The sequence below is a fragment of the Drosophila mauritiana genome, chromosome X (genome assembly GCF_004382145.1).
Source record: "Drosophila mauritiana strain mau12 chromosome X, ASM438214v1, whole genome shotgun sequence".
NCBI lineage: Eukaryota > Metazoa > Arthropoda > Insecta > Diptera > Drosophilidae > Drosophila > Drosophila mauritiana.
The window spans coordinates 8,818,328-8,846,030 of record NC_046672.1 but is presented as its reverse complement, the minus strand read 5'-3'; the positions used below and the strand labels follow the sequence as shown (position 1 = coordinate 8,846,030).

The window sequence follows — 27,703 nt, the reverse complement described above, 5'->3', positions numbered from 1 at the left end:
TTTTAAAGAGTTAACTACTTTTCAATGTAGAAAGTATAACATTTTTTACGTACGGAGTTTCATGTAAGTGTAGATGTAAAATTAATTAAAATGAATTCGACATGTAAAAGTAGTATTTTTTATACATGTCGAAACAGATCTATGTATATTACATATGTACAATAAAAACGTGGCATTTTGTTGTTTTACATTTTTATTGTTTAATTAAAAAACTTTTTGTTTGGTTTTTTCACAATAGTTTTTGTTGTTTGTTTTCTCATTTTTTAAGAATCTTTTTTCTTTCAAAACAAAAATAGATTAAAGAAAAATATTTTATATAATATATTTTTTCTCTTTTTGTTTGTTGCTCTCTCTCAAGTTAATTTAAGAAACAATTAATCAAGTTCTTATTTAATTATACAAATTTAAAAAAAAATAGTAATTATATAATAATAAAAATAATAATTATAACGGGGGAAAATGCAAATAGTTGTTTGTTTTGTTGTAGTAGCTGTTCTTGTTGTTGTTGTTGTTGTTTAATTGTTGCTTTTCAATATCTATTACTATTCGTTCCGTTTTCTCTATGAATCCATTGGGAAAAGGAGAAATGTATATTTTCTATTGCTTCTGCTTGGATTTAGACATATTTTCCGATAGCTTGATCCTTTCATTTGCTGATTGTCCATATAGATGTGGTCCTTCTTCCCAACCGTTTCTCATGTTATTCATATGGATGAGTGTGTTTTGTGTCTGGCTGAATTGTTTTCCATTGATTTATATTTTTATTTTTTTTCTTGCTTCTTGATTCTTCTATACAAAAGCTGCGAGACAAAACGGCGGTCAAACAAAGTGTAGATTTCATTTCAATTCACTTAGGAGGCAGGAAGTTCTTATGGGTGGAAAAGGGTCGTCGCTGGGGGGATAGTAGCAATAGGCTGTGCCAGCGACCGGAATTATATTTGTTGCTTCTTCATCATCATCATCATCATCTTCGTTATCATCATCATTATTATGCTGTAGTTATATCTTTTTCTTTTTCTTTCTGGAGACAACGCTCCCTCTCCATCTCTCTCGCACTATCGATCTCTGATCCGGCCCGTCCGAAAGGCAATAGCTTTACATGTTCTCGAACTGATCGACGCGACGCTTTGTGTTGCCCTTGCGGATCTCGCGGAGCGTCTTGTACTTGTCACGTCCCTGGCGAACGTTCTCGCGATGGATCTTATCGTTTGCCGTCTCTTTCGTCTCGTCGCGAGACTGCGCCAGATCTTGTTTCAGAGCCTAGAATATAGATCAAATTGATATTGTTAGTTAGGGAGATCCTCAAGGGACTCGATTTCGAACCCACCTTGAGCTGATCGTGCAAGCGCTCGTTGCGCTCGGCCAGCGTGCGTCTGTCCTCGATGGGGTCCTTGATATGCTCGTCGGTGTCCAGGTCGCGCGACACATCGCCACCGGCGTCGCCGTTCGTCAGCTCCTCCTCGTTCTCGTTCTCATCCTCGGCCACGTGGTGGTGCTGCGGCGTTGTCGACGCGGCCAGCAGAGCGGCAGCGGCTTCGGCCTACAAAAACGACAATGTTCAGTATGAAGTTGGACACAGAATGGTATCAAGACTATATTCGTTGGTTTTCGGTGCCAACAAATAGTAAAAAGTATACCGCAATGACCTGCTTGCGTCGGGCGTCTTCCACTTCGTCCTGCAGACGCTTTGTCTCCTCGTCCTTGGCGTTGACCTCGTCCTGGATGCGCTGCACCTCCATCTGCTTGGCCATGATCTCCTCCTCGAGCTTCAGCTTCTCGACGGCCTCCATGTTCTTGGCCTCCTCGAGGCGCTGCAGCATCGCCTGCAGCTCCTTCTGGCGCAGCTCCAGCTCATCCTTGGCGGCCTGCAGCTGCTTCAGCTGCTCCTCCAGCCGGCGGATCATGTCCTGCGCCTCAAGCAGGTCGCGCTGCGAACGCTCCATGTCCTCCTGCATCTGCTTTAGCCGATCCTCGTACTCCTGCTGCTTCTTTTCAGCACGTTCGCGTGCGGCCAGCGCCAGCTGCAGCTTCTCACTGCAAAAAACGGAAGAACACCGAATGTAAGAAGGGGATTGCTTGCAGATTACAGCCCTGCATGAATCAGAGTCATGGAAATGATATGTTTGAATCATTATGTTTCGGTTCATTGAAACGTTGTATCGTGAAATTCCCAAAGTTTTGATTCAATCATACAGGCATACTACATACATACTACAGACAAGACTACAAATCCGTACTAACCGTTCCTGCTGTTTGGCATTCTTCTCCTCGCGCGCCTGCGCCTTCATCTGCTGCACATCGATTGTGTCCGGCTTGCGGCGGCGCATGTACAGCTCGTGGTTGCCCATGCAGAGGGCCAGGATGCGCTTGTTGATGCGGACACGTGGCGCAAAGAACATAAAGTCCGGGGCTTTCTTGTCGATCGGCTTGATGATGAACTTCTTCTCCGAGAACGAAATGTTGCGAATCTCGGACCACGGGAAACCAATCTTGGGCGTCAACCTGTCGTCCTGCTCGTAAATGTTCAGACCCAGTGCGTCCACGCCCAGCCAAAGATCCGTGCCCTTCTTGTTGCGGATCTCAAAGTAGTTGACGCCGTACATCTCCAGATCCTGGGCGATCTTCAGATACTCCATCATGGCATCCTCGCGCAGCATGCTGCGGTGCTCCTGCCACCAGGTCATGATCGACTGCTCCCACTCGTCCTTGGACATCTTGTGCTGGTCGATGACGCGCTGCGGCAGCAGGCGATCGTTGGCCAGGAAGCCGGCTGTGTGGGTGGTCTTATTGTGGTCACCATGACGCGCCTGGACGGCGTACGAGGCGAGCAGCACGGATGTCTCTGGCGGACAGTAGATCTCGTCGGTCAGTATGGCATTCTTCACCTGCAGGTAGAACAGACGCAGGGTAATGTCCTGGATCAGCTCCTCGGCCACATCCTCGGGATAGAATTTGGCACGGAACCTAAACTGCAAGGGGTTCTCCTTCTTCACGTCCTGGTTCATCACCTGTCGAAAGGAAAAACATGTATGTATTAGATGCGAATACACGGTAGAGTTTACGAACTGCAAATGGATTTGTATACGAAATTAAACGTTTGGTTTTCCCGATTTTCAATAATTAAATAATAAACATAATTTCATAGAAAGTGCATGCGTCTGAGTGTTACCCATGTCGAAAACGGCATTGATCCAGTCTGTTTGTTGTGGTGCAGCATTAAATCATATACAGAGATTGTATTTATTAGTTAATCAAAGTTAGTTAGTTAAATTAACTTAAGCTAAGGATTCGGAGGCGAGGCGATAAATCTATATTACAATTGGCATTTTACAGGATATTTTCGGTTTACGATCTAGCTGGGACTTTTTGGTTCGCTGGATTGGCATATACACTATATATGTTCTCGATCACTGCCCACCATATCATCGGCGTCGTCATCCTCTTCGCTCGTCTCTGAATGATTTACTCCATTGCTGTCGGCTGTCTTTTTGTCCACATACTTCTTCACACGCTTTAAATATTTTATGGTCTTTATGGCCGGCGATTCGGGCTATATTATTATATACCATACATTACATTTATAAATATTATGTACATGCAATCTTAGTAAATATTCTAAGTATATTCCTTTGAGTTTAACACTAATTTTATTATTATATTTGAAGCAAATTTACCTTTTTGTACAGCTTGATCCATGTGGAGTCGCCCTTGGAGTCGGTGTACTGGAGTCCAAAGAACCAAACCTCTCGCAGGCCGATCGTCTTCACCACCTGGTCGAACAATTGTTTGCCCGTCGTCGTCGACTGGATGGCGAACTCCAGTTCCGCGTCCATTGTCGTGACGCGCACATTTAGCTGAAATTAGCGGAGATAGAACAATGCTTACTACGTTTTCGAGGAATTTCAATTAAATTCTTTAAATTTAATTATCTAAAAGAACAATGCTTTGCCTTTAGAATGTAAAGAATGCCGATTGAAACGAATGAATCATTTTAACAGAATGTTTTATTGATTAAGTGTAACTTCTTTGTTTCTTTTGCTGCATTTTTAAGTTAAAAGTGCCATCCATGACATGGAAAGCTAACTAGATCGTGGAATAAAATACATTCCAGCTGGGCAAACAAACACCTTTGGCAAGCCAAAATGAAAAAAAAAAATAGAAAAATTGACGAGGAACGTGGCGTGCAGAGGGGAATCCCCACGATTTGTTTAGGGGTCGATGGATTAACGGGATTGGAACGGACCGACATGTGAGCAGGGCACGTGCCAAGAGCTCCCGTTTCGCTTTGGAGGATTGGATTCGATTGCCACGACTTGCATAAGTCGGGCTTTCGACTTAAACGCACACACACACGTTTCGAATGGGTGAAAAATGCTTGAAAAATGGTTGGAAAATGGGGGGAAAATGAAGAGAAAGAGGGAAAATGAAAGCGGGCCGCAGTGAAAAATCACGCTTGGAGAACAGCAAAGCAAAAATCAATCAGGCATGACAATAGCAACAAGCTGGAAATGACCAGCAGCTCTAGATAGTGGAAGCAAGTGGGGAAAACACAGGGTGTGAGGTGTGTGTGTGTGTGTGTGTGGGAATCCAGACCGGATGGCCAGTCAGTGGTAATCGGCGGTTATACAAGCGAGAGAGAGGCAGCTATGGCGCTATCTATCCCACTGCGCGTGTCACTTGACCAACTTCCCATGTGAAATGGCGGAAAAGCGAGGGAAATTCCACCCACATTGCCACCCAACGGCGGACATACCAACTGTACTAACTGCAGCTTGCCATTGCGCAATCGCCCAATTTGGGTCAAAGTAACTGCGATCATAGATCAGAGTTGGGGGTTAATATGCATCCTATATAACTAACTATTCAGATCGTTATTTTGCCACATGGCCAACAAATGAAAGCCTTACTTAAAAACCATTTGTTTTAAATATTGCTTTACTATATTTAAATATACGTTGCTAAGAAGTTAAATCAGTTCCTATACCTTTAAACTTTTTAATTTCCTAATCATTATCTTTTAAGATTAATTGAACCAGCTGCATTTTAATAACCCTTTGGAAATCCGCTTGTTTTTTTTTTTTTTTTTTTTGTTACTATTTTCAGGGCATGGAAAAAACAATGTGTAGACCCAAAATTCCAAATTTTTGACTTCCCCTGACGCAAATTTCATCATTGTGTTTGGCTTTTCAGTCCGAGGGCTCATTGTTTTGTTTTCGCTTTCTGCTGCTGAATGCAAATCAAACGTGACACAATGTTAGGAAATTGAAAACGTTTTTCATTTAAATCCAATTAACGTTTTTGGGTTAATGCAACCACCGTGGTTTCTGTTTTTTTTTTTTGTTTTTTTTTCCCTGGCCGCCGAGAATGAAAAACAACAGCGGAAGTTGGGAGCATAATAACCAGTTTTTCAAAAAAAAATTTGTTTTTGACTTGAAACCACAAAAGTGCAGCACATTAAATAAAAAAAAAAGGAAAGGGGGAAGCGCTTTTCCAGCTCAGGAGGAAAAGCGTGGAAAATCCGTACCGTTTTCCGTTTGACGCTGACTCCGCCGTAACGCGGCAAACGGACGCGACTGTCGGAGACGACGACCATTTTGGGCACCGAAAACGGGTTGCGCAGTAGCTTTTGAATTATTGCGCCTTTTCAATGCAAATCTCCGGCTGGGAAATATATATTCTTGAGGAGCACACTCCAGCGGGAAAACCAAGCGAGCAACGCGACACGACGTTTAATAAAAGCGGCAAGGCGACGATTCGATTCTGTTGTCCAGCGGCAACTGAGGAAAATGGAAAAGTCACGGCACGTTTTTAAGTCGCCAAATGGGAAGAAAGGCAAGCGCAAAAGGAAAATAAATGGTAGAAGAAGAAAAAAAAAAAAAAAAATGGGAAAGCGACGACGGCAGAACGCAAAAGAAAAGCCAAGGGAACACAACAAAAGTGAACTTAATTTCTGCCCAAGAAAATGGGAAATTTTTTTGTACGAGTCATTCGTTGTCAAGTTAATATAAATTGCATGTTAATTATGCATCTAAAATTGGACAGCCGCGACCATAAAAAAGAACTGACCAGAGGTCAAATAGGTCTCCAGAACGAGAGGAGTATGTGAATGCAATGGGGGTCAAGCAAATAGTGCGATATGGTAAAATACATTTTAAAAAATATATATAAGTCAAGGCACAAGCAATTCTCTATGAATGAATTATTGCTTGAATTAGTTGATTAGTTAGCTAATACTTAGTTTGGCCACTATTCATTTGGCCTGCGCTGTGTAGAAACGCCGCCCCAAGGTAGGCAAACAAATCAGCGTCAATCATACGACGCGTTGGCTGTCAATTCTGTTTTATTGGTGCCGCTTCGGGCCTCAAATAGCAATTAACCCCCTCCCCTCCCCCCTCAGATATCAAGCTATTCAAACACACCAATAAACATCTAGCTATGGATGAGAAAAACTATAGCGAAAAAAGGGAAAGTTATGGAGAAACCATTCAAGCACGATGTGCAGCGACGACTGCACTGGCCAGAGAAATTTCCCTAAAAGGGAAACGGCTTCTTAAAGTTCGAGCAAACATCACCTTTCAATCATGCAAATTGTATTATTAAATCACTCAATCACGTGATTGTGATGATGAACCTATAACACAATACATCCATCAAACATTTAAGTTGCCGCAAAAATGTCATTAGACCATTCCTGGTTGATAAGAACTTTTGACGTTTGCCAAAAAGAAATCACAACATGTCAAAAAGAAATTGGCAAATGTCGGGGTATGAAATAACGGTCTACTCATATGTCATATCAATGACGTACACTTCTAATCCACTTTTCTTCCACGTCCGTGTATCTGATGATGATGATGAAATATATTTGGCAAATGTCCAAGAATCAAATACAATTACCAACGTCAACAGTTGCGCCAATATGACGTCTTCGCCAAAAAAAAAAGTTCGATTATTAAAAGATGCGATCCCAACTCCGCAATTGACGACAATTGTAGTTCAAGTGCTCTCTTGATAAGAACACAATTTCCGATAGCTGATAGCTGACAACCTTTTCGTTGTGATTTAATAACTAATCTCTAATAATTTACTAGACTAGTGCAAAACATTCGTTTTATCAGAATCGTTTGAGGTTTCTTTCTTTCAGTGATATATGGTTACCATTATAATGGAATATTTCGGCCATATTATAATGCTGTCTAATCAGTACTAATTATTTATTATTTATATATTATAGCTAACTTACCGCTTTTGGAGACATTTTGTAGCTTCTTGTCTTGTCGTACTTATCGAAGCGAAATGTTTGCTTTCCAGGATATTATCGTCTTCACACTTTATTGTTTTTGTGCTGCAATCTGCAAAATATAAGAAATAAAAAATATTCAATTAAATTCACATTCCACTTATTTAGCAGCAATTTAGCACTATATGTTGATTATCTAGCGTGCGTTGTGTTTTAGTTGCAAATCGAAAGATCACGTTGTGAATGCAAAATTTCTTGCACAATTGCCACTCTTAGTATAATTTGCAAACACACAGATATAATAATAGAAACCAACTAACATATATCGCAGCGCAACCATGTGCTTATATCTGGTATAGATTTATAAGTATTTATGATTTCACCTGGCAGTTTGACAACAAACTGCAACCGACTGAGCACCATAAACATTGAGATTCAGATTCAGATACAGATACACATTGGTGTCCATATTTATACGTCGCTGGTAACTTAATTGATATAGTGTATCTCAGCTGGATAACTTCCTAATGGCCAAACGGAAATGGTCGTGTTTATAGATGGACAAAGTCTGATTCACCAGAATAAATACACAACCAGTCAATAAATTATATGGTACATGATTCATTTGGAATAGTGTGCTATAATGCAGTTTAAAGCAGTAACTGAGTCTCATCCATAGCTAGAAAATAACTAAGAATTACATATGCTGGGCAAACGATCTTTGACTTTGGAAGTAGGCATGTTTACATTTGATAATTAACTTTTTTCCACTGCGTGGAACCAAACACTTAAGGTTCAAGTCTAAAAGTTTGCTCTTCACAAATTTGTCAGCCATAATTTGGCTTTAAAGCAAAGTGTTTGCTTCCCCATTTGGTGTGCACTTGATATTTACATTAACGAATGGCGAAAAGCTAGCTATTTTGAGAGCATGGAAGGCTGCCGACCGCCCCAAGTATGAATATCCAATTAAATTTGACACAATTGACATTTGAACTGACTGCTTCCCCCCTCGAGGGGAAGGTGACGGGGTCAGGGGGCAGCGAGTTCGGCGGTTCACGTGACAAGCGATGACGTCAATGGAATCGAAATAGTTTTGCTTCGGCTTTGCTTTTTCCACGTATCTTCTGTTCTCTGACGTTGGATATTTCTCAGGAAATGCAAATAAATAATCATTAGCTGCAAAAGATATTTGTTCTTTTAGATACTCTATATATGTTGGCTACATCAGTTTGGCTGTACAATTTGGTAGGTAAAGTACTAATAAAACTACTCAACACTGGTATAGAAAGTATCGTATCGATAAATATCGATAATTTCGATCAATTTAAGCTAGACTCTTTTGAATTTTTCCGACTTGTCGCATCTGAACACGTCTATTATTTAACCAAATGGCCATTAGCTATCTCCTAGAGTATCGTTTGCTGGATCCCTTGGGATGGCGACCCCTCGCTCCTCCGCTCCGGTTTTTGGTTAAAAATATTATTCGAGTTGAATGTGGTTCGGTTTGCACAAATTATGACATCATGCCACATTTATTATCGCCACTGCGTGAACTTGAAGAGGGCTCCTCGAAAAATGGAATGAGCTCATGCTTCTGTGTGCTTGGTGTTTGTGGTGAATGGGTCGGTGGTCGGTGGTCGGTTGGTTTCTTTTTTATTCGAGTTTTTGGCTCTGTTGACTCTGCTAATCAACGCCCTCGATTTCCTTTCGCCTGATATCTGAATCGAGCGCAATCGCGTCGCCAACTGAATCAGAATCGGTAATTAAGTGCATCCTGCCTCTTTTTCTCTGCCTTCTTTCTTTTTGCACATTTCAGCTTTTTTGCCTTTATGAATGAGTAGAACGCACAGCGTCACTTCCTCTGATTGCGATTTTATTTTATTTAATTTAGATTTTTTTCCCAAAGCTCTTGCTCTCGCAAAGGTACATAATACGAACTACACACTACTTTGATCGTTTGCCGCTGTGGCGGAAATGATTTGGCAAATTTATCTGTAATTTATACAGAAAAACGTTTACAACTTTAATTCAAAAGCCGGTGTAACAGCCACACTCACGTCTAAATTACTCTTTTTTTTAGCTGTTTTTCATGTGTTAAAACGTGTTTTTATTATACTTCAACCGGCTAGTTGCATATTTAAGATTTTATTTATTATTTAAATACTATGAAATTGGATTGCTACCAAAATCGTATCACAATTGTTATGAATAGACTTGCAGTCATTATTCTTGGACTCTTCCCACAATCATTAACTCAGTTTAAAAACATCAGTTTACATAACATAAGTTTCCCTTTTCGGAGACGAGCTGTAGAGAATCCCCCTTGTATAGAGAGCATTGTTTTGTTTATGTTTAATATCCATTAACTGCATTAATGAGTTGAACAAAAAACCAAACCAAAATGTTGAAAAATCGAGTCAAAGTAGAGACGGCAAAAATCACGTTTATTGTTTGACCACCGGAACCACACGGAATAAAAAAAAATATAATACACAAGCAAACACACACCACACACTTAATGAGAGGGAAAAACTGTTATTGCGTATGCGCAACGCATTTTAAGATCCATCAAATAAAACGAAGTCAAAAGGGGGAAAAGAAGCGCACTCCTCCCGCAACTTGTCGCTTTTACTTTTCTTCACGTTTCTCAAAATAAAAAAAATCCCATAATAATGAGCTTTAAATAAAATGATGTCTGCCCGGCGGAGAGCACTTTTAATTTCAACAATTATCCATGGCGAGTTGATTTTCCCTCCCCAATCATTAAATGCGCAACCGAAGGCAATCAAGCGATCAGCCAAAGCAAACTGACCAAGTAAACTATATAGGATATATACGCAGCACTGTTTTATGAATGGATTTCGAAATGGGCGGCAAAACAAAGCGAGTAAACACAAATCGAGACGCAGCAGGCAATTCCAAATTACATTAGAATTTAGTTTTAGGTCTACTCATTAATTTAAGCCCTCACAGCTGTTCATTAAATGCTAAAACAGCTCCAGCAAACAAATAGAGCAGGGAACAAAGCAATTCATCAACTTGGCGGCAGTTTCTCTTGAAAAAGAATTAAAAGAACAACATTGTAGGGTCTGAAATAACAGATACCTCGCAAATTAAACCCCAAGTTTGGGGTATACTTACATTCTTCGCTCGCAATATTTCATTAGTAATACGTTCAGTGCTCTTATCAAAGTTTGTTAACCGATATATACCATAAAATCCCTCATAAAATTTCTGATACGTAATCACAGTTTATGGTGGGACTAGTGCTCTAAAACTAGTATACCCTTGTCCAAAGCTGGAACCCATCAACTTGACGTCAATTTGGCCTCCAGAAACGAAAAGTAAAAAATGTGAACAATTCAACTACAACAAAAATGAGACAGAAGACATAATAACAAATGTGACGATTTAATGAAGCAAATTAGGCTTAAATGTTCTAGATAGCAAAGAGCAAACAAACTCGCGCACGTAAAGAAAATATATGACAGCGGGCAAAAGGAACAATAATAACAAAAGCCCACATGGAAGTCCCCAAAGGCGGGAATTACAGGGTATAGGGGGCGGAAAATGAGACACCTCACGAAGGGGGAAATGAAAACATCAGCGATGCCACAATTAACACAGCACGCAAATACATTAGCCACACACGTTTCCCCCGACTGTTTCGTCCCACTGTCCGTGCCCACGAGGCCCACTGTCCATGGCTTTCTGTCATGTCTGTTTTTTTAGTTTCCCCCTTTTTTTTTTTTTTGAAACTGCCAACTCATAAGAACAATTAGTTCTTTTGTTTGGGGGATTTATTTGCTTTGCTACTTTATTGGGGATTATTAATGAACGAATGACTACGGTGTTTGCAAAAGAGTTTACCAACACTGGAATTGGTGAGCGAACGCCAACATTTTCAATAAAAATCTGTCGGTTATTTAAACTTAATCTCGGTTTCAGTTTTAATGTTAACTACTCCCCGAGATCAAGGTAATGCATGACTATCGTCCATTGGATGATGAGCTGTTTCCACTCCATGAGGCCAAGCACCGTTATGCAACCAGCCAACCACCCAATCCCCACCCACTATTTGATGGATAGATTGCCGTTAATTGTTTTTGTCAATTGTCAACGTATCGCATGCAAAACACACGCAAACAGATACATGGTCGGCCATTTGTTGGATTGTTGGTTTATCTAGCTGACAAATTTGGCCCCCGATTTTCGGGGAAGGCAACTGAATGCGACAAGTCAATCAATGGAAAGTTTTTGCGCGAAGTAATATGCCAATGCTAATTCATATCGAATTGTGCTTGTGTGGTGTGTGTATGGGGCAACCCTGAAATTTTCATTGTTATTCGAATCGATAATCTTAATTGGGTCAAATTACATAAGGGACATGGGAGCTTATCAGCACTGGCCGACGAACGATACCAATTATTATGGAGCCGGACATTGAGCACGTTCGAATTCGAATATGTCATTGTTCAAACACTTTTGAATGTGTACCATCATAAAATATTATTTGGATTTATTTTAATAATAGTTAGTAAGTACATAAGTTATTTAGCCAGTATCGAACAAAGTAATTCCCGTCACACGTACACCAATCAAAATGCATTCCTAAACCTCTGATTTTATTCATCTGCTTTAGTGCATAATGTACAAAGTACGTGAGTTGTGTTGGATCAAAGAAATTGGTTAATGACTTTCGGCTTCTGCCAAGCCAAGGCAATCAAATTAAAGTGCACACGATTTGTGCTCTTTGTCGTGTGTGTTTTACAACACGTAGAATAAACTGGTAAAAATGGTAATAAAATCAAGTTGATGTTGTCAAAGCCACTTCCGCTTGCGGTAACAACAGCGACTCATAGCGACCCAACAACGTTTACAATGAAATCATGTGCATATCTTATCTAACTTCACAAACACACTCGCACTCTTATACGCAGGGCAATTGGCCTAAAAATATTTTATTTGCCTCACCGAACAGAAAAAACGGCTAGACAAGAGCGGTGCGGAAAAATTGAGGGGGAAAACAATTAGGAATTGGCAAATAGAGACCCAAAACGGAACCAACTCCTGATAAGAGTGGGGGGATATCATGTCATTAGCCCACACAAACAAAAAAAAAAAAAACAGAAAAATAGCAACAAAATAAACACTATGAAAAATGGGCAAATAAAAAATTGAATGGAGCCTCAGACATACACAATTGTGTCGCATGTTGACAAGACATCATCAGCAATAATCAACCTCATCGAATCGAAATTGATAAATAACAGGTTGTTTGGCACATGGCACAATAAAAAGGATTTCCAAACGCCGATTATCATTTACGGTTTTTTGCAGGGACAGCTATCAAGAAATTTCCTTTAGAACTGAATTATCCAACTCAAAAGATTCTGGAAATGACATAAACATAAAACGTTTACCAACACTCACTCTTTGAGATGAATACAAGACTTAAGTATTGACACAAACAAATTATCAAAACAAAAGCTATTATGCCAAATATAAACACAAAATTGGTTTTAAAAATAAACAAATTAGCCAACAAGTGGTAAAAGTGTCAATTAGCCGCAACAAATTTTAAAGTACCACAATTATCGGGCTACAAAACCTGTAACAGTGAGCACTTGACATTCCACAAGTTACAAATGGATTATTATTCATCGCTAAATTCCCAAACTACCAGTCACAAAATAAACAAATAACTAACCAGTTACCAGGCAACAAAACACTCAGAGATTCTTCAACAGGGGGTACACTCAGGTAGGTACTTGATCATGTACCCGAAAATCAGGTACAGTCACCGCACGAGTATGCTAACACGTTACTCATCCGCCCCGTTGCCTGTGTTTTATTTTTATTAGGCCAAAGCTGCGCCCACTTGTTGCTCTGTGCCATTTACGACTATTTGCCATGGCTAATGCCTTCGTTTGCAGTTCGGCCATTATTATTTGAAAGACAATATGCTCGACAATTGTCAAATGGTTGGGATGGATAAAGGGGTTTCATTTTCGGTTTCTTTTTCGCCATATATACAGATAGATAGATAGTGCGTGGAGTGTTATGAAACGCTGACAATTTGCATGCACTGTGCGACGAGGCATGGTGGTTTATGATGCAACCAAACCAGCTAATAGATAGAGAGGGGCGACAGGTGGATGGCTCCATCTGCCATTAGTTATTTTTATGTCCGTCGTCCGCATATTATTTGCAACTTATTTATGACTGACAACGAGACTGTCGCTGGATCGGCTCGGCTCGACTTGGCTTGGCTTGTTAGCTAATTTCATTTCATTTCAGTTTATTCCAGTTGATTTCGGCTCCGCAGCTCGAGACTCAAACACTCGTGCAAATATTGCAAACAATAGCTATAGCGATAGCGATGATATGGAGGTACAGATAGATGGAGACAGCCACTAAAGGCTGAGGAGTAAATAATATGCGTGACATTGGGTTTTGAGGTTATGCATACGTTAATGTGCAGCAGCCCCAACTTCAATTGTTGTCTTGACTTTATTAGTTTGCCGACAATGAGATAACAAAAAAAAAGAAAAAGTGTACAGTAAACGGAAAAATTAAATACGAAACTAATAAATTCATAGAAATTTCTAATCTCTGAGTCAAGCGATTAATTTAACCTGGTTTAGTGAGTCAGTTGCAAAAAATGCTTCGATAGCCGACTTTCCGTAAATTTGATTGCCATTTATTTTGGTTAACAAATGACTCACATTCCATCATTATGCAAATTAGGTGACTCAATTTATTAGTCAAGTGTTATTTAACAAATATTTAATATTTGTTTACATTTTTATTTTAATTGTTTTGAAGTATTTTAACAAAACTATTGCCGTACTAAATGTATACCTTTTTTAGAGTATATAAATTCTAGAATTCTGATGGTTATAAATTGATGACAAAGCTGCCAGAAATACATCAAAGTGCCCAATTCCCCATTGACCAATATTTTTCCAGAGTGATTTATATGCAGTCCGCAAAGCACGAAGGAGAAAAAACCCAGAAAAAACACACAGGCCATTAACAAATAAGCGTTAATGAAAATGTGCACACGGGCAAACAGTCGCACTCAGCATCACACACACACAGCTGCCATTAAAACAACATTAAAAAGTAAAACAAACAGCCATGGCAACTAAATTTTTCTACTTTTTGTTTTCCAAGTCGCCGCTGGAGATGATTACATTTCGATAAAAAAAAAACCGAGGGAAGTGCGACCGAGACGGAGGATAGCTCAATGACAAGGTAAACACACACACACTCACACACAGGGCTCAGGTGACAATGCAGGTGTGTGCAGCAGTGTTGTAAAGAGCTTAGGTGCGGAAGTGTTGATTAATTGCAGCACATCCGTTGTTAGATAATCATCCGATAATAGAAAATAATACGTTTAGGTGCACATTTCTAAATGCATACATAGAAGCCATTAGATTTTTCAACCTATTAAACAATTTTTCTAATCTAATAGTATCTTTTTTAATTAAAATGCATGTGGCATTCGCTACATTTACAAAAATCGAATTGAACACCAGTGTTCGTAAATAGAGTTCGAAATATTCAATGTTTCACCTTCACTTCTTCATTCCCAATTATTTTCAGTGCCAAAAAAAATATGTGTGCATAAGTGCCACATGAGACTCAATTATCTTTGCTTCTCACTTATATTTGCATTTAATTTTTACCCACAACACTTTGTTTCACCTTTAGGTTTCCCTCAATTGGTTGCGTTTCTTGGTAAAATCTTGACACCACCCGACACCTGAGTCATAGATATTTCAATTGGCGTTAAATTTGATTCGACGCAGTCCCACAACCGCATTTTTGCCTTGGCAAATTGAAATCGAGTGTGGTAGAAGCAAAAACAAATCAAAGAGCAAAGCAAACAATCAATTGCACAATTAGTCATTTCTTCAATTAATAATTCACTATTTTTAACTGTGCGCCAGTCTCAATGATAAAGCCGCCAATGATGACGATTATGAGGTTCACTCTGTCTGTATTGATATTGACTTTGACGATGACGGCGAGTGAGCTCAGGTTTAAACAATTTCAAAAAAGGCAGCACATAAAGCTATTATCGCAGGTAACTCAAACACACACAGCATGGAAAAAACTCTTTTAATCGTGTTTTAAATTTAACTCATCATAAACTTGCAAATTGGTGTTGGAAAAGTCAATAATATCGTGAAATATTCTGAAAATTTAATATACAAGTGGCATACTACCAAAAATAACAACTACAATTGTTTGCAGTGTGCACCATGAGAAATTTATCGTATTTTTAATAGCAACAAATTTTACACCTTGAACTTTGACGCAACACGAAAGCTTCGCTGTCGCAGTCGACGTCGTCGTTTAACTTGAAGCTCGAGTGCAATATGTCTGGCGATCTTTCAGGTATACCCCCTATAAGGCCCGCCCCCTGCCACGCCTCCTCACCTTCGTCGTACGTGGAAACGTGCCCATACATGCCCAGCAACCAGACAAAACCCTCGCACACAGGGGCACATGTAATTGAAGTATTCGAAGTTCAGCAAAAAAGACGTAATAATAAAAAACACAAACGGGGGAAAAAAAACAAAAGACGACGAGGTATGAAAAGCAGAAGAAGAAGAAGCAGATGCTGCCTAAGCTTGTCTTTCAGTTTTTTGAATATGTGAGCACTTTGTGAACAGCAAAGAGAACAACTCGAAAACACGGCAGTAAGGGGTTAAGAAGCAGCGACTACCCTGCACGCGAAAATCCGCATCTTTAAGATATAATTCTATCTTGGAGATATTTTTTGGATAAACGAGGCTTCAATGGCAATTTAAATGTTTCTAAATTCAGTTTCTCCTTCAGTTTTATCAAGATATCAGAAATATTTCAATTAATATAGCTTTATGCTTAAGACAACCCATTAATACCCTAATCAACCTGTTCTTTATTTTTCACCCCAACTTTTTGACATTTTCAGCATGAATTTCGTGCTAATGAGAACTACAAACGCGAATGTTTGTTGTTTTTTGATTTCACATTTTTCGGGCTTATAATGCAAATGAGTTGAAGTTATTGAAAATCAATGAAGCGTCATCAAATTGTTTTTAGAACTCTCTTCTCCAGTTAGCTGACCTTCACTGAGCTGAGAGCACAGTGAATTCTACCATTCAGTTGGCTATTTAAATTTAACTTGGGTGCGGCCAGTAGAAAAACAAACCAAAATTAACAACTTTTAGAGGCTGAGCGACAACAAAAGAAAGCTGCGGAATTTTAGCAATGCGGCCAACTATGGATGGCCAATGATCTCGCCCTCCGCCTCCTCCTTCATCACCCGCTCCCTCCCTCCACCCGCCAAGTGAAAAAGCCAGCTAGACAGCAAACAAACCGCTTTTCCTCCAGCTCAAATCTACCATTATCACTCAACAGGTGGCCTTTGGATTTCAGGTGGATTTGCTAAACGAGTTTTGACTTTGCAGTCAACTAACTATTCACAATGCAATTAGTTACTAAAAAAAAATACATGCTTCGCTAAGAAATGCAGCAATTTGTAGTTTGAGTTAGGCATAATTTTATTAGATATACAAACTATGGGTACGAAGAAGTCCAAATATTTTTATCTAACAAATAGCCCATTCAAAATGACCTCAAATACGGCGTTTTTAAGTATTGGACAACGACTGTATTTCAACTTTTGAGCACGCGGTCAGCGGTCGGGTGTAGATAAAAGTAAGCTTATGCACCTGATAAAACATTTCATTTATATACACACACAAACACACACAGAGTGGCAAAAGCAAACTCCGAAAAATAAAAAATGGCTTAATAAAATGCTGAAAATGTACGTTAATGTGCACTAGTCTATCATTTGAGAAATTAAAAAGCGAATTTAAATGCATTGAGACACGCGCGCAAGTTGCCAGCGATCATCGCATGTCAGGGGCATCCCCCCCCCCCCCCCCCTCCTTTCAACCACCACACCTCCCATAAAAATAGACCCATCATGGAATTGAGATGGTTTTAATGCAATAATAATAGCTTTTGTAGTGTTATTTGAATACTATTGCTGCCAACTGAATACTACAATATTGGGATATCAAGTTTGAAAAATCTTCAAGTCAAAGTCTGCTTCCTAGTCCCTGGCTGAATGATTTGAAAACGATTTCGAAAACATCATAATCGATTCGTGTAATGGCCAATTATGTAGGCATCCCCACTCCTCCCATCGATTTCTCGGTAAAACAACCTTATGCAAGAGGAAGTTGTTCCCCCCGATGGACTTCCATTTTTACCACTAATTTGGCATCGATTGCATTTCACGACAATCCACATATAGAGGCGGTTGGATCTCTTTCCTGTCGACTTTTCCGACTTTCCGCCATCGCAAATAGCAGTTAGTTTCGGTTTTGGTCTTGGTTTTGGTCATTTACACTGTCCACCAGTCTTCCAACTTGCTTATGAGCGGGGTGCCAAAAGGGGAGGCGGATGGGGAGATGTGGATGGGGTGTTAACCCGCTGCCATGTGTGTGTGGCACTACAGTGATGCCCATCTCTTGGCGGACTCTACTTACATTGCTACTTATGCGTAAATTGCCTCAAAACAAAAAGGATGTAACCGGCTTTTATAAGAAACCCCAAGTGTTACAGGCTCAAAAAAACATCATTTAATTCGATATTCTTGAAGGCATAAATGTTCTTAAATTCATCACACTGGCATCGCCTTTGTCTAGTTATCACTGTACTTGCTGACGCTTTAGCTGCTGGTCAGAGATTTTGCTGCTTCTCTGCGCTTTTGTTGCTGCCTTTTAGAAAGTATGTCAATTTAGAAAAGCCGTTGACTGTCCACCTCTGGTCACTCACACTGGCACACACACACACCGACACTCACACAGGCGCGCGAAAGACACAGCTTCACACACACACACACATACGCACGCACACCTGTGTGCAGGTGCGCTTAACTTTAGTTTTTGGACTTAAAAAAAACTTGTGTTTGAATGTTGAGAATACCAACCGCAGTTTGTTTTCGCTTCTTCTTGCTTCACGATTCTTCTTCTTCCTCGCGTTGGATCAACACTAAAGAACACACGAAAAAAAACGTCAAAAATTGCGGGAGCGACAAGGAGAGAGAGTGTGTGTATCACAACGACAACAATAACAACAGCATTAGCAACAGCGGCACAACGCACACAACGGTAATCAGTGACTGCTCAGAGAGAGAAAGTAACGTCTGTTTGAAACGAGCGCGCCGTCGCGACTGTCTCAGTTTTTTCGCAGCCGCGCTTGGCTGCCGCGTCGCTGCCGGCAGCGGCGTTGCGGCTCTCTCTTCTCTCTTCTCTCTGCTCTCTTCTCTCTCGCCACCTCTGCCTGCGTAAGCAAGTTGAGCAAAATTTTATAATGGCTCAGCAGCAGCAAAGCGTAGAGCTTTGTTCGACTGCGGAATACCCTGTAAAATGTGAAATGTGCTCCCTTGCACTGGCAGAAATTACTATCAACTAGATTTATTTTTAAATAAAAAATACAAATGTATTTTTAAATTTACATAAATTATATGGAAAAGATTGAGATAAAATTAAAAATCATGCATACCCCACAGTGGGAGCACTTTGATTACTAAAGAACAACATTTTAATTGGAAAGTCAAATACAGAGAACTCTACTATTCTGTGTTTGTTCACAATAATTACTTAGAAATAGGTCTGCAGACTTAAGGATGGTGATATTTAAGGTATACAAAACATAATTCCAGTAAAGCCACTCTGAGAACATTATCAACTCTCGTAATCAATTCAGGTCACTTGGGCTACAGGTTATTGAAAGAACCCCGTAATGGTTGCATTGTGTTGCGGATCCACACGTTCATTGTTGCAATCTGCGACACTGACCGCCTGGGTAACGTCGCTTTCATGATATAGTAAGTCGATCCCACGCAATAGAAATGGAAATAGAACTGTAAGCAGTGCTAAGAAGTTGGCAAACATCGAGTCAGAGCCAGCGGATCGCGTTCCCGAGTACCAAGTGTAACCGATATCAGACGTCAAGACCTTGGTTCCAACATTCCGGCGATCGCAAGCCTACATGCCAACCAACATATGTACTTACAAACCTACAGAGAAGTGCGATATGAGCATATCGCCAATAACACACTCCAGGGCTTAGCCGAGTACAGTGAACCCTCAAGTGGGCGGATATAAGAACTTTACAGAATAATCGATAATGCTATCGATGGGGTCTCTCTGAAACGCACTATCGATGTTTTTGAAAAAATTAGTAAAAAAAAAATAATAAATTCTTAAACGGTATTTATGATTTGATTACTCAGACCAATAGTATGCGCCAACAGCCTTCATTAAAATGCTATCCATTCTATCATCTTCATTTTTGGGATATCAGCAATGCTCTCAGAACCAAAATTAGACATTACGTAGTTCCTGAAACGCGAAACATGCTTGACAAAAAATAAAAATAGTTTATCAACGTGAGAATTGATAAAACGAAGCACCAAATACGGCAAAACTGTACAAACATAAGTTTGTGTTATCACTCAAGTTGGCGCGTAAGCAAAATAAAATAAGGAAAAAAATTTAACCAACGTTCACAATGACTTAAAAGGAAAATGTTCAGCGAAATGAAATGCTATTTATAATCAATCTTATCCCTAAGATCGTTTTACTGAACGAAATTAGTAAGCCTCACAAAAACAATAAAAGCGATTACAAAAGGGGTTGAATTACTCCTTATCTTTATATGGCTAATCCCATCAGTAAACTGCTCAGAATGTTAATGAATCACTCCTAAAATCTTTAACTGATCAACAATGAGAAACGGCTATGAACCTTCCAGAATTCTTTCTCAGACTTTTCTCAGTGTTAACAAAAGCGACAACTCCTTGATGGTCTTTTTTTATTTATATTTTTATTTTCCGAGGCCTCTTTCACTTTCAAAAGCACTTAAACAACACACAAAAAAGCAACAGAGACGCGAAGAAGAAAAGTAAAAGCCCACGCAGTGTTGTGCAAGTGAAAAAGAAAAAGATAAGATATGAAAATGCTTAAATGGAGTGCGAGAGGTCCGGAGGTCGCCGGCAGTAAAATACAACTATCCAGAACGCCAAAGTGGGAGCTTTCAACTAACAGATACTCTTCTCAATGGTACTTAACTATGAAAGAACATTCTGCATGATCCCGAGTTTTTGGTGAGTGGTATAAATTTTAAAATGAAGAAATTAAAGCGGATGACCGCACCAGTTGTCATCCCAAAAATGAGTGGTCTAGCTGTTGCAGATCCCGAGATTTCCCACCAAGTTCTGAAACTACCATCTTTGAATGACCCAGTGAATATCCGGTCCTCCCGTATTTATCTTATTCTTCAGACTTTTCTCGCAGCATTCTCTTCTGACTCATTGCATTTATTAATTTTTCTCGCGCCGCTGCCTTTGGATAATTGGGTGAAGGGCGGGTTAAAATTACTCACTTGGAAAACTATGATTTATTAAAAGGCATCATGGTTTCTAGAGAAAAGTCTACTCTCTTTTGACTCTCTCTTTCGGTCACTTCATCTCTCCCTACCCAACTCCTTGCTCTCTTCTCTCGAAGCGATTGCTGCGAAAAGTGCACGTATCAAGCGCCCGAATTCAAATGAGTAAGGCCAAAAGAAGGAGTCAAAACGAAATGCAAACGGAGAGAAATAAAAGCGAGAGAATGCAAGATGATCGGTAAACAAACAACAAAAATTTGAATTTTATGTGCGGTCAAAAAAAACAAAAACGAGTCACGCGGCTTAACAACCAGTATTGCCAATTCGACCACTAAAAAGGTGATTAGGAAAACTTTTGAAATTTTCATAAATAAAAGTTGAATTTAAATTTTTAGATAAGCTAAGGAAAAGGGTTAAAAAGGGGTCGCCATTCAAGATCGCGAAGCGTAACAAGTGTCAATTTGATAGGGTGGCAACACTGGAGAATTTGAAAGCAACGTTTTCCCCATTACGTAATGATCTTTCTTCCTCTCTCTTTCGTTCGCTCTCTCTCCATCTCTTTTGCTCTCTACGCGCTTAACTAGTCAAGCATAGCAAACACACGAACAACAACTCGTTTTGGTTAATTAACATAAAAAACGGTACAAAAACAACAAAGCGCCGCACACTTGTTGCACCCAAAAAAAAAACCAAAAAAAATGGAGAGGAAAATAAATAAATGAACGAAAAATGAAAAGCCGACGCCTGAGCAAACAGAAGAGAGCATTTCCAGAGAGCGGGAGATTTGGTGAAAGAGACGGGCAGCGAGTGGATGGAAAGAGAGGGGAGATCCTTTCCTTTTATCGCAAAATTTCAAGTTCGCAGACAGCTAAAAAAAAAACTGCAAGCGAATTGCAAAAATAAGCAAATGTTTTAAGAGACAGTAAGTAACCGAGAAATGGAATTTTCGATATTATTCAACACTACATCATTTATTTAAAAGGAATCTAACATATTTCAATAGGTTTTTTATATACAATAATTCCCAAGTTTTGTATAATTTATATCCTCAGATGTCCTTTAATTTCCTGAAATTTTCTGTAGTACTCAAAGATCGCTGTACCTCGATGGCAATTCTGTATGTGCCCTTCTGTTTTCGTGAATAAATAGGTATAAACAGACGCAACCATGACGTCAGGCGCTTTCGGTGTCTCGCGCGCATTTCGCCTTTTGTGTTCGTTGCAAATTTTGTGTATTCAATGTCAAAATCCATGGCCCGAAACACGGCCAACAGCCATTCCCAATCCCCAAAAACAAAAACATACAACAACAAAAAGCCCCAGCCAGACAATTGTGGGTGCCATTTAGGGATGGAAAAGTCAGTCAACTATGTCACGTGGATCTCGAATTGCAAATTCGTGTAATGCATTAATCAGCTTTTGCTGAATCGGATTTAAAACGAATCGGTTCTGTAACACGTACAACGTATCGGTTATGAATCGGTTCTACAACGCATCGGTTATAAATCGGTTCTACACCGATTGAGCACTTAAGTGACTTACTCATACCCGTTATTAGACTTTAAACTCGAACATTCTAAACAATCCAGTCAATCATTAAAAGTAAATCATTAGGCAATAAAACGAGTCTGTTATGCTCCCAACTGCATGATTCACTCAGTGATTCATTTGCTGATCTCCAAGATCCTCACGCTACCATCTTTAGATCCAAAAGTTTGGGTGCTTTTTACCTGCCTGGGCGAATCGAGAAAGGAGGTTGGCAAAGGAGGAGAGGCTACTAACCAAAATGGCAACACAGGCGGGCTGAAACCGGTTTTACTTTCGTGTTCAACGATTTTTCTCTTATTTCATTTTGTGAGCGCATCAAAAAATATGCAAACGTAGAAAAAAAACAGACACACACATTTCCAGTCAACTACAAATGTGCTAATTGAGCTCATGGAGAAAGAGTTGACCATTTTCCAAACTATAAATCAAATAATGAATGGCCGCGCAGCAAATCCAAGTGCCAGAAAGAGAGGAGTGTAAACAAAAAATAAGGCGGACAGCATCCGCTGCCAATGGCTGTGTGTGGGTGCGAGCGAGACAGTCGTTAGCCTAGTTACGCCAGTGGGTTTAATGGGTATCAGGGGTATATTGCCCACCCAGTGGTTAATCATTTATTCGAACTGCTTCTAAACATTATATACTCTTTATCATATGAACCAACTTTTTCCATTGCTATTGGATTATTGATGGTTAAGCCAATTGTGGGGTATTCGTTAGTCGCATTAGCTGGAGCATGCAAATTTCTATGCCTGCTTGTTGGACTCGATCGATTCCCAGCAACTTGTTTCGGCGCATTGAACAGCATTCATTTGAGAAATGAAGAAGCTGACAACTTTGTCGCTTTCTCAGTGCCACACAAAACCGTTACAAATTGGAGTGAGAATGTGAGAAGAAGAGAGAGACGCCGATAAAGAGCAAAGGTATATAATCAATATACGGCTAGTTATTAAGAGATCACACTTTTCATTTCCAATTTTACATATTTTCATTAATGATTTGAAAATCAATTTTTTTTCGTAGCTTTTTATGTATTTTCAATGTGCAGCTGATCTTGAATCTGCCATCTTACCCATGGTACAAATCGGCTGAGTCAGTTTATGTGACAAATCACAAAAGAAAGCAGACATCGGAATCGAAGAGGCATGAAAACAGCCTTAAAGTGTCCCGGTTCAATAATAATAAATAATCAAGCACGTTATAGATACGAGGGGGGGAAGTGGCAGAGGAAATTCTAACAGCTCTTCGAACCCGTATTAAAAACGGGCCATCAAACGGCTTCGATAGCGATGAGCTGTGGATCCCCAGTTAGTCATGATATCAGAGTAGTGAAGGGTCCACAAAACGTGACTGCACGCACACAAGTTATATATAGTCCTATGATTATTTGAGCCAATAAAAATACTTTTAAATGATATAACACATAAAAATATTTATTTCTGTTATCATAAATGCTATTTAAAAATTACAAATACATCTGGAATAAACAGTTTCATTTTTGTTTTTGCAAAATATACCAGCTATTTTCTAGCTACCTTAGTAGCCATCTCCGATCGCCAGTTAATCTGGTTGGAAGAAAAAGCGCCTAACGCAGTTCCAACTGGAAGCGCGATATTCTAACTGGAAAATGCGACTTCATGCTAATGGGATAAGTGTGCGAAAGGGATGGAGCGAAGGGGAGTAGACAAGGGCGAGACAAAGGTGAAAAACTTTGGGAAAAACGGTGGTTGGAGTGGCGGCTGCAATTTTCACACGCTTTAAACACACACACACACCCAATCGCACACGCATTTTGACTTTGAGCAGATGCCCGAAAAATTAAAAATTCACTCCCAAAATTCTAGCGCTTTCTCGCTCTAACGCTATTTAACCGACTTTCAGAGGCTTTTAGTGTGTGTGCGAGAGGGAGGCAAGCTAAATGAATTTACTACTCATTTGTAACTTTGTTGTATTGACATTTAATTTGAAAAGCGGCTATTTATTTTAGCTGTTTTTTAATGCCGGTTAATGACTCACACTCCAATCACTCTTCCCCTCTCTTTCGCACACACACTGCCACATACCGGTATTTCAGCGTTTGCTTTACACTCTTTCGTCGCTTGTTTCACAATTCTTACTTATTATTTAGCGTACAAATTATGAAAAGAAGACAGTTAAAGTATGCAAAACTCACACACACACATGCAGAGCACTTTTTGTTTTTGCTTGCCGGCAAAAGGAAAACTTCTGTTTTTATTATTTTCCTGGCTTTTTCGTAGGTTTTCCTTTTAGTTTTATTTTTGCACACACACGTAAAAAAATTGAGTTCTCGTCGTTAAGCAAATCGCAACACGAATAAAAAAAAAGCGGACAATAAAAACCGTTTTTTTTCCAACGCTCAACTTTTGCCGGTGTGTGGAAGTATGCGTGTGTGTGTGAAAGAGAGCCGCGTGCCAGTGTGTGTGTGTGTGCGCTTGTTGCGCTTTTATCTTGTGTCTTGGAATTTCGTAGTTTTATTTCGGTTTCCACTTACATTTCGTTTCTTATCCAATTGCCGCGTGTTTTTCGGGTGCTTTCTTTGTTTTCCTGTTGCTTCGCAAACGAAAGGAAAAATCAAATAAACGCAAAAAAAGAGCCAAAACGAAAAACAAAAGGAGATGGAACCTTAATCGATACTATCGCGTGCAAGGTTGCCGCTTCGCAAATGGTCGATCTGGCAGCGCCGTGTTAATCTTCAAGCCAAGCGTTGCCACTGTTTGCACAGTTTTAAAAACTCGATTTTTTATTATATATTTATTATTGAATTTGAAAAAACCTTTTATTTATTTTTTTATCTTTTATATTTATATCAAAAAACAAATTATTTAACAATAATAATTATAGAAAATAAAAAGATTCATTTTAAAGTTCTTTTTTGCTACCACAGTAACAAAAAAATACAAAAAAATTGAAAAGTGCATTTAAAGATTCAATTAAAAACTCCAAAGCAAATTGCTTAAATTTAAATGTAATTGCCTAAGTCTACTCTACTTCGCTGCCACCTCCTATTTGACCCACAAAGACGACCAACTAAATTTAGAAAAGAAACAATTTATTCAGCTTAATCCAATAGTAAACAGAAAATAAAGACGTCGGCATTTCATGCCGCTAATTTTGTACTCGCTCGGAGGTCAATCGAAAAAAAAGAAACAAACAAACCATGAGTCTTTTTTTACGTTTCGATCAGGAAACTAATTACCCATCCTTGGATTTCAAATCGATAGAGAAATTACAAAGATAACCCTTCCAATTTGCACAACCAAAGCTCTGAATTTTCTACATAACTTGTTAAAAATCGAAATGGGATAGAAAATCTTATGCTTAATCGTGGTTATAAAAGGAAATTACAGATTGTGTGGGATCATAGTTACTACAAGATTCAGGTCATAAGATCTCCACTTGGATGCTGGATGTGTGTGGATGATTACTGCCGGGTTCCATTAGCTGATGGAGCTGCGAGGGCTTGAGGAATCTTATCTTAATTGTTATTCTCGAGGGCGGCCATCCGCTCGCGCTCCTTGAGCAGCCGCTCCCGGCTGTCCTGCGGATTGAGCAGCACCTTCACCAGATGCTCCACCGTCGGCCGCTCGGCGGTGCAGTAGACCTTCTGGCCCAGCGATTCGAGGGCGCGCCGGGTGCTCGGCCCGATGGCCACCAGCTTCCACTTGTCCATCGACAGCTGGCGGCTGGTGAAGTACTGCTGCGCACAATTGACGCCCGATGGCGAGAAGAAGGCAAGGAATTCGATCGACTCGCCGTAGATCTCCAGTGCCCGCTCCACATTGGCGCCCAGTTCGGGATGGCAGCGCGTCTCGTACACCTCGCACGCGTCCACGGAGAAGCCATTCTCGGCCAGCTTGGAGAGCAGCGTATCGGTGGCCAGATTGCCGCACGGCAGCAGCAGCGGCAGGGCCCGCGATCCATCGAACGTATCCACAATGTAGTCGCCCAGTGCCCGGGCATTGCCCGTCTGTTTGCCGTGGGTGAATAGCTGGTCCAAGGTGCTCAGCGCCAGATTGTGGGTCACCTCGCCGACGGCATAGTTATGCAACATCTTCCAACCGCCGGGCAGCTCGCCGAGATTCAGGGATTCGGCCACCGCCTCCACGCAGCGCGGCGATGTGAATATGATGCCGGCATATTTGTCCGGATTCTGGAGCTTGGCGCGCAGCTCCTCCAGATTCTTGAAGCCAAAGCTCAGTGTGGGCACGAAGACAGGATTGAAATCGTGCTTCTCCAGCGTTTCCGCGTACACATCGCTGCTTTCCGACTCCGATTTGAATATGATCACAGTTCGCTGGAGACTCGTCATCTCGCTTGCTGTTCACCGTTGTTCACTTGGCTCTGGCGCACTGTGGGCTGAATTTTCCTTTGTCGAGTTTCTCGCCTGCGCTTACTTGCCCCGCCCACCGCGGCCGCCTTCGCTGCGCCTTTTATTGCGAAAATAAAAGTATATAAATAAGAGTCGAATTTTGTGCAACAGCAGGCCTCGTGCCGTCTCCCTCTAATCAGCTGTCTTGCCGGCTGTCCGCAGGGCTGCCAGATCGTCGGGCTAGCGGCATTACTGTGCGGGAAATATTTTTAAATTTAACTAAATTTATGCTTTTGTTTTGAAGTTGCTGAAAGTGCTTGCTGAGTGGCCACATCGTTGTTATATTTAAAATATTTTATTTGATTGCAACATTTATTCAGTTGTACATTCGCTTTATTGAAAGTAAGTATAACAGTAAGAATATCTTCTGACACATACTAATACAAATTAATCATGAGTACTTTAACTTATTCATGGGTATTTTCTCAAATTCCTTATCAGATATTTTTCCAATGAATCAAGAGTTTTTACGGATTTCGAGCAGAATATACATCGGAATACTTCAGAACTATTTTAGATTTGATCGATGCGACAACGCAGAGTAGTAATACATTTTCACTTAAAAGTTTATTATTTACATAGTATTTAAAAGTTTTACTTCATTGGTGCTTAAAATGCTGAAGCTTTCACGTTTTGTGATATTAATTGCCCTGATTTTGCGTGGATCCTCGGGCAAGCCACTTGGTAAAGAAACCTGTCTAGCCAATCAGCTTTCGATGATTGATTTAATAAGTGAAATCAATTCGAAATTGGACAGGATCTTATCGATTTCACACAAAGAAACGGATTTATACAGCCAGCAAATGAAGTTGCACAGCAAAAAAAATGCCAAACTGGAGGCCATTCGGAATAGAATGAAAAACCAATTTCAAATTTCCAGCTACAAAATCGAAAGCCAGTTTGAAATGTATTCCACTACTACAGTGAAGCCTCTGCCGCAGAAGTTTGAGCTGATGGGCAAGCGATCATTCTATATAGAGAATAAAGTGAAAAAGTCCTGGGCTGATGCGGCAGCTGCATGTCGCGAAATCGGCGGTTTCTTGGCGGCTTTTCAAAACCAAG

The 27,703-nt window shown here is 40.1% G+C and overlaps 2 protein-coding genes across 4 annotated transcripts; both read right to left on the bottom strand.

Moving 5' to 3' along the window:
• Window positions 1-511: 511 nt before the first annotated feature.
• LOC117146713 (moesin/ezrin/radixin homolog 1) lies at window positions 512-24,888 on the bottom strand. Of its 3 annotated transcripts, none has more exons than XM_033313133.1 (7): window positions 24,764-24,888; window positions 7,244-7,352; window positions 3,675-3,854; window positions 2,242-3,008; window positions 1,638-2,034; window positions 1,328-1,540; window positions 512-1,260 (listed from the first exon to the last, which is right to left on the bottom strand). In XM_033313133.1, the coding sequence occupies exons 2-7, from the start codon at window positions 7,256-7,258 to the stop codon at window positions 1,096-1,098; spliced, it is 1,737 nt and encodes a 578-aa protein (XP_033169024.1). In that variant the 5' UTR covers window positions 7,259-7,352; window positions 24,764-24,888; the 3' UTR covers window positions 512-1,095. The 3 variants fall into 3 exon arrangements, with proteins under 3 accessions (XP_033169024.1, XP_033169023.1, XP_033169025.1); XM_033313132.1 differs by lacking the exon at window positions 24,764-24,888 and adding an exon at window positions 18,246-18,493; XM_033313134.1 differs by lacking the exon at window positions 24,764-24,888 and adding an exon at window positions 18,246-18,493 and having other exon boundaries at window positions 1,647-2,034.
• A 412-nt stretch (window positions 24,889-25,300) lies between these two features.
• LOC117148203 (uroporphyrinogen-III synthase) lies at window positions 25,301-26,783 on the bottom strand. The gene has a single exon (XM_033315487.1). The coding sequence runs from the start codon at window positions 26,579-26,581 to the stop codon at window positions 25,748-25,750; it is 834 nt and encodes a 277-aa protein (XP_033171378.1). The 5' UTR covers window positions 26,582-26,783; the 3' UTR covers window positions 25,301-25,747.
• Window positions 26,784-27,703: the final 920 nt, after the last annotated feature.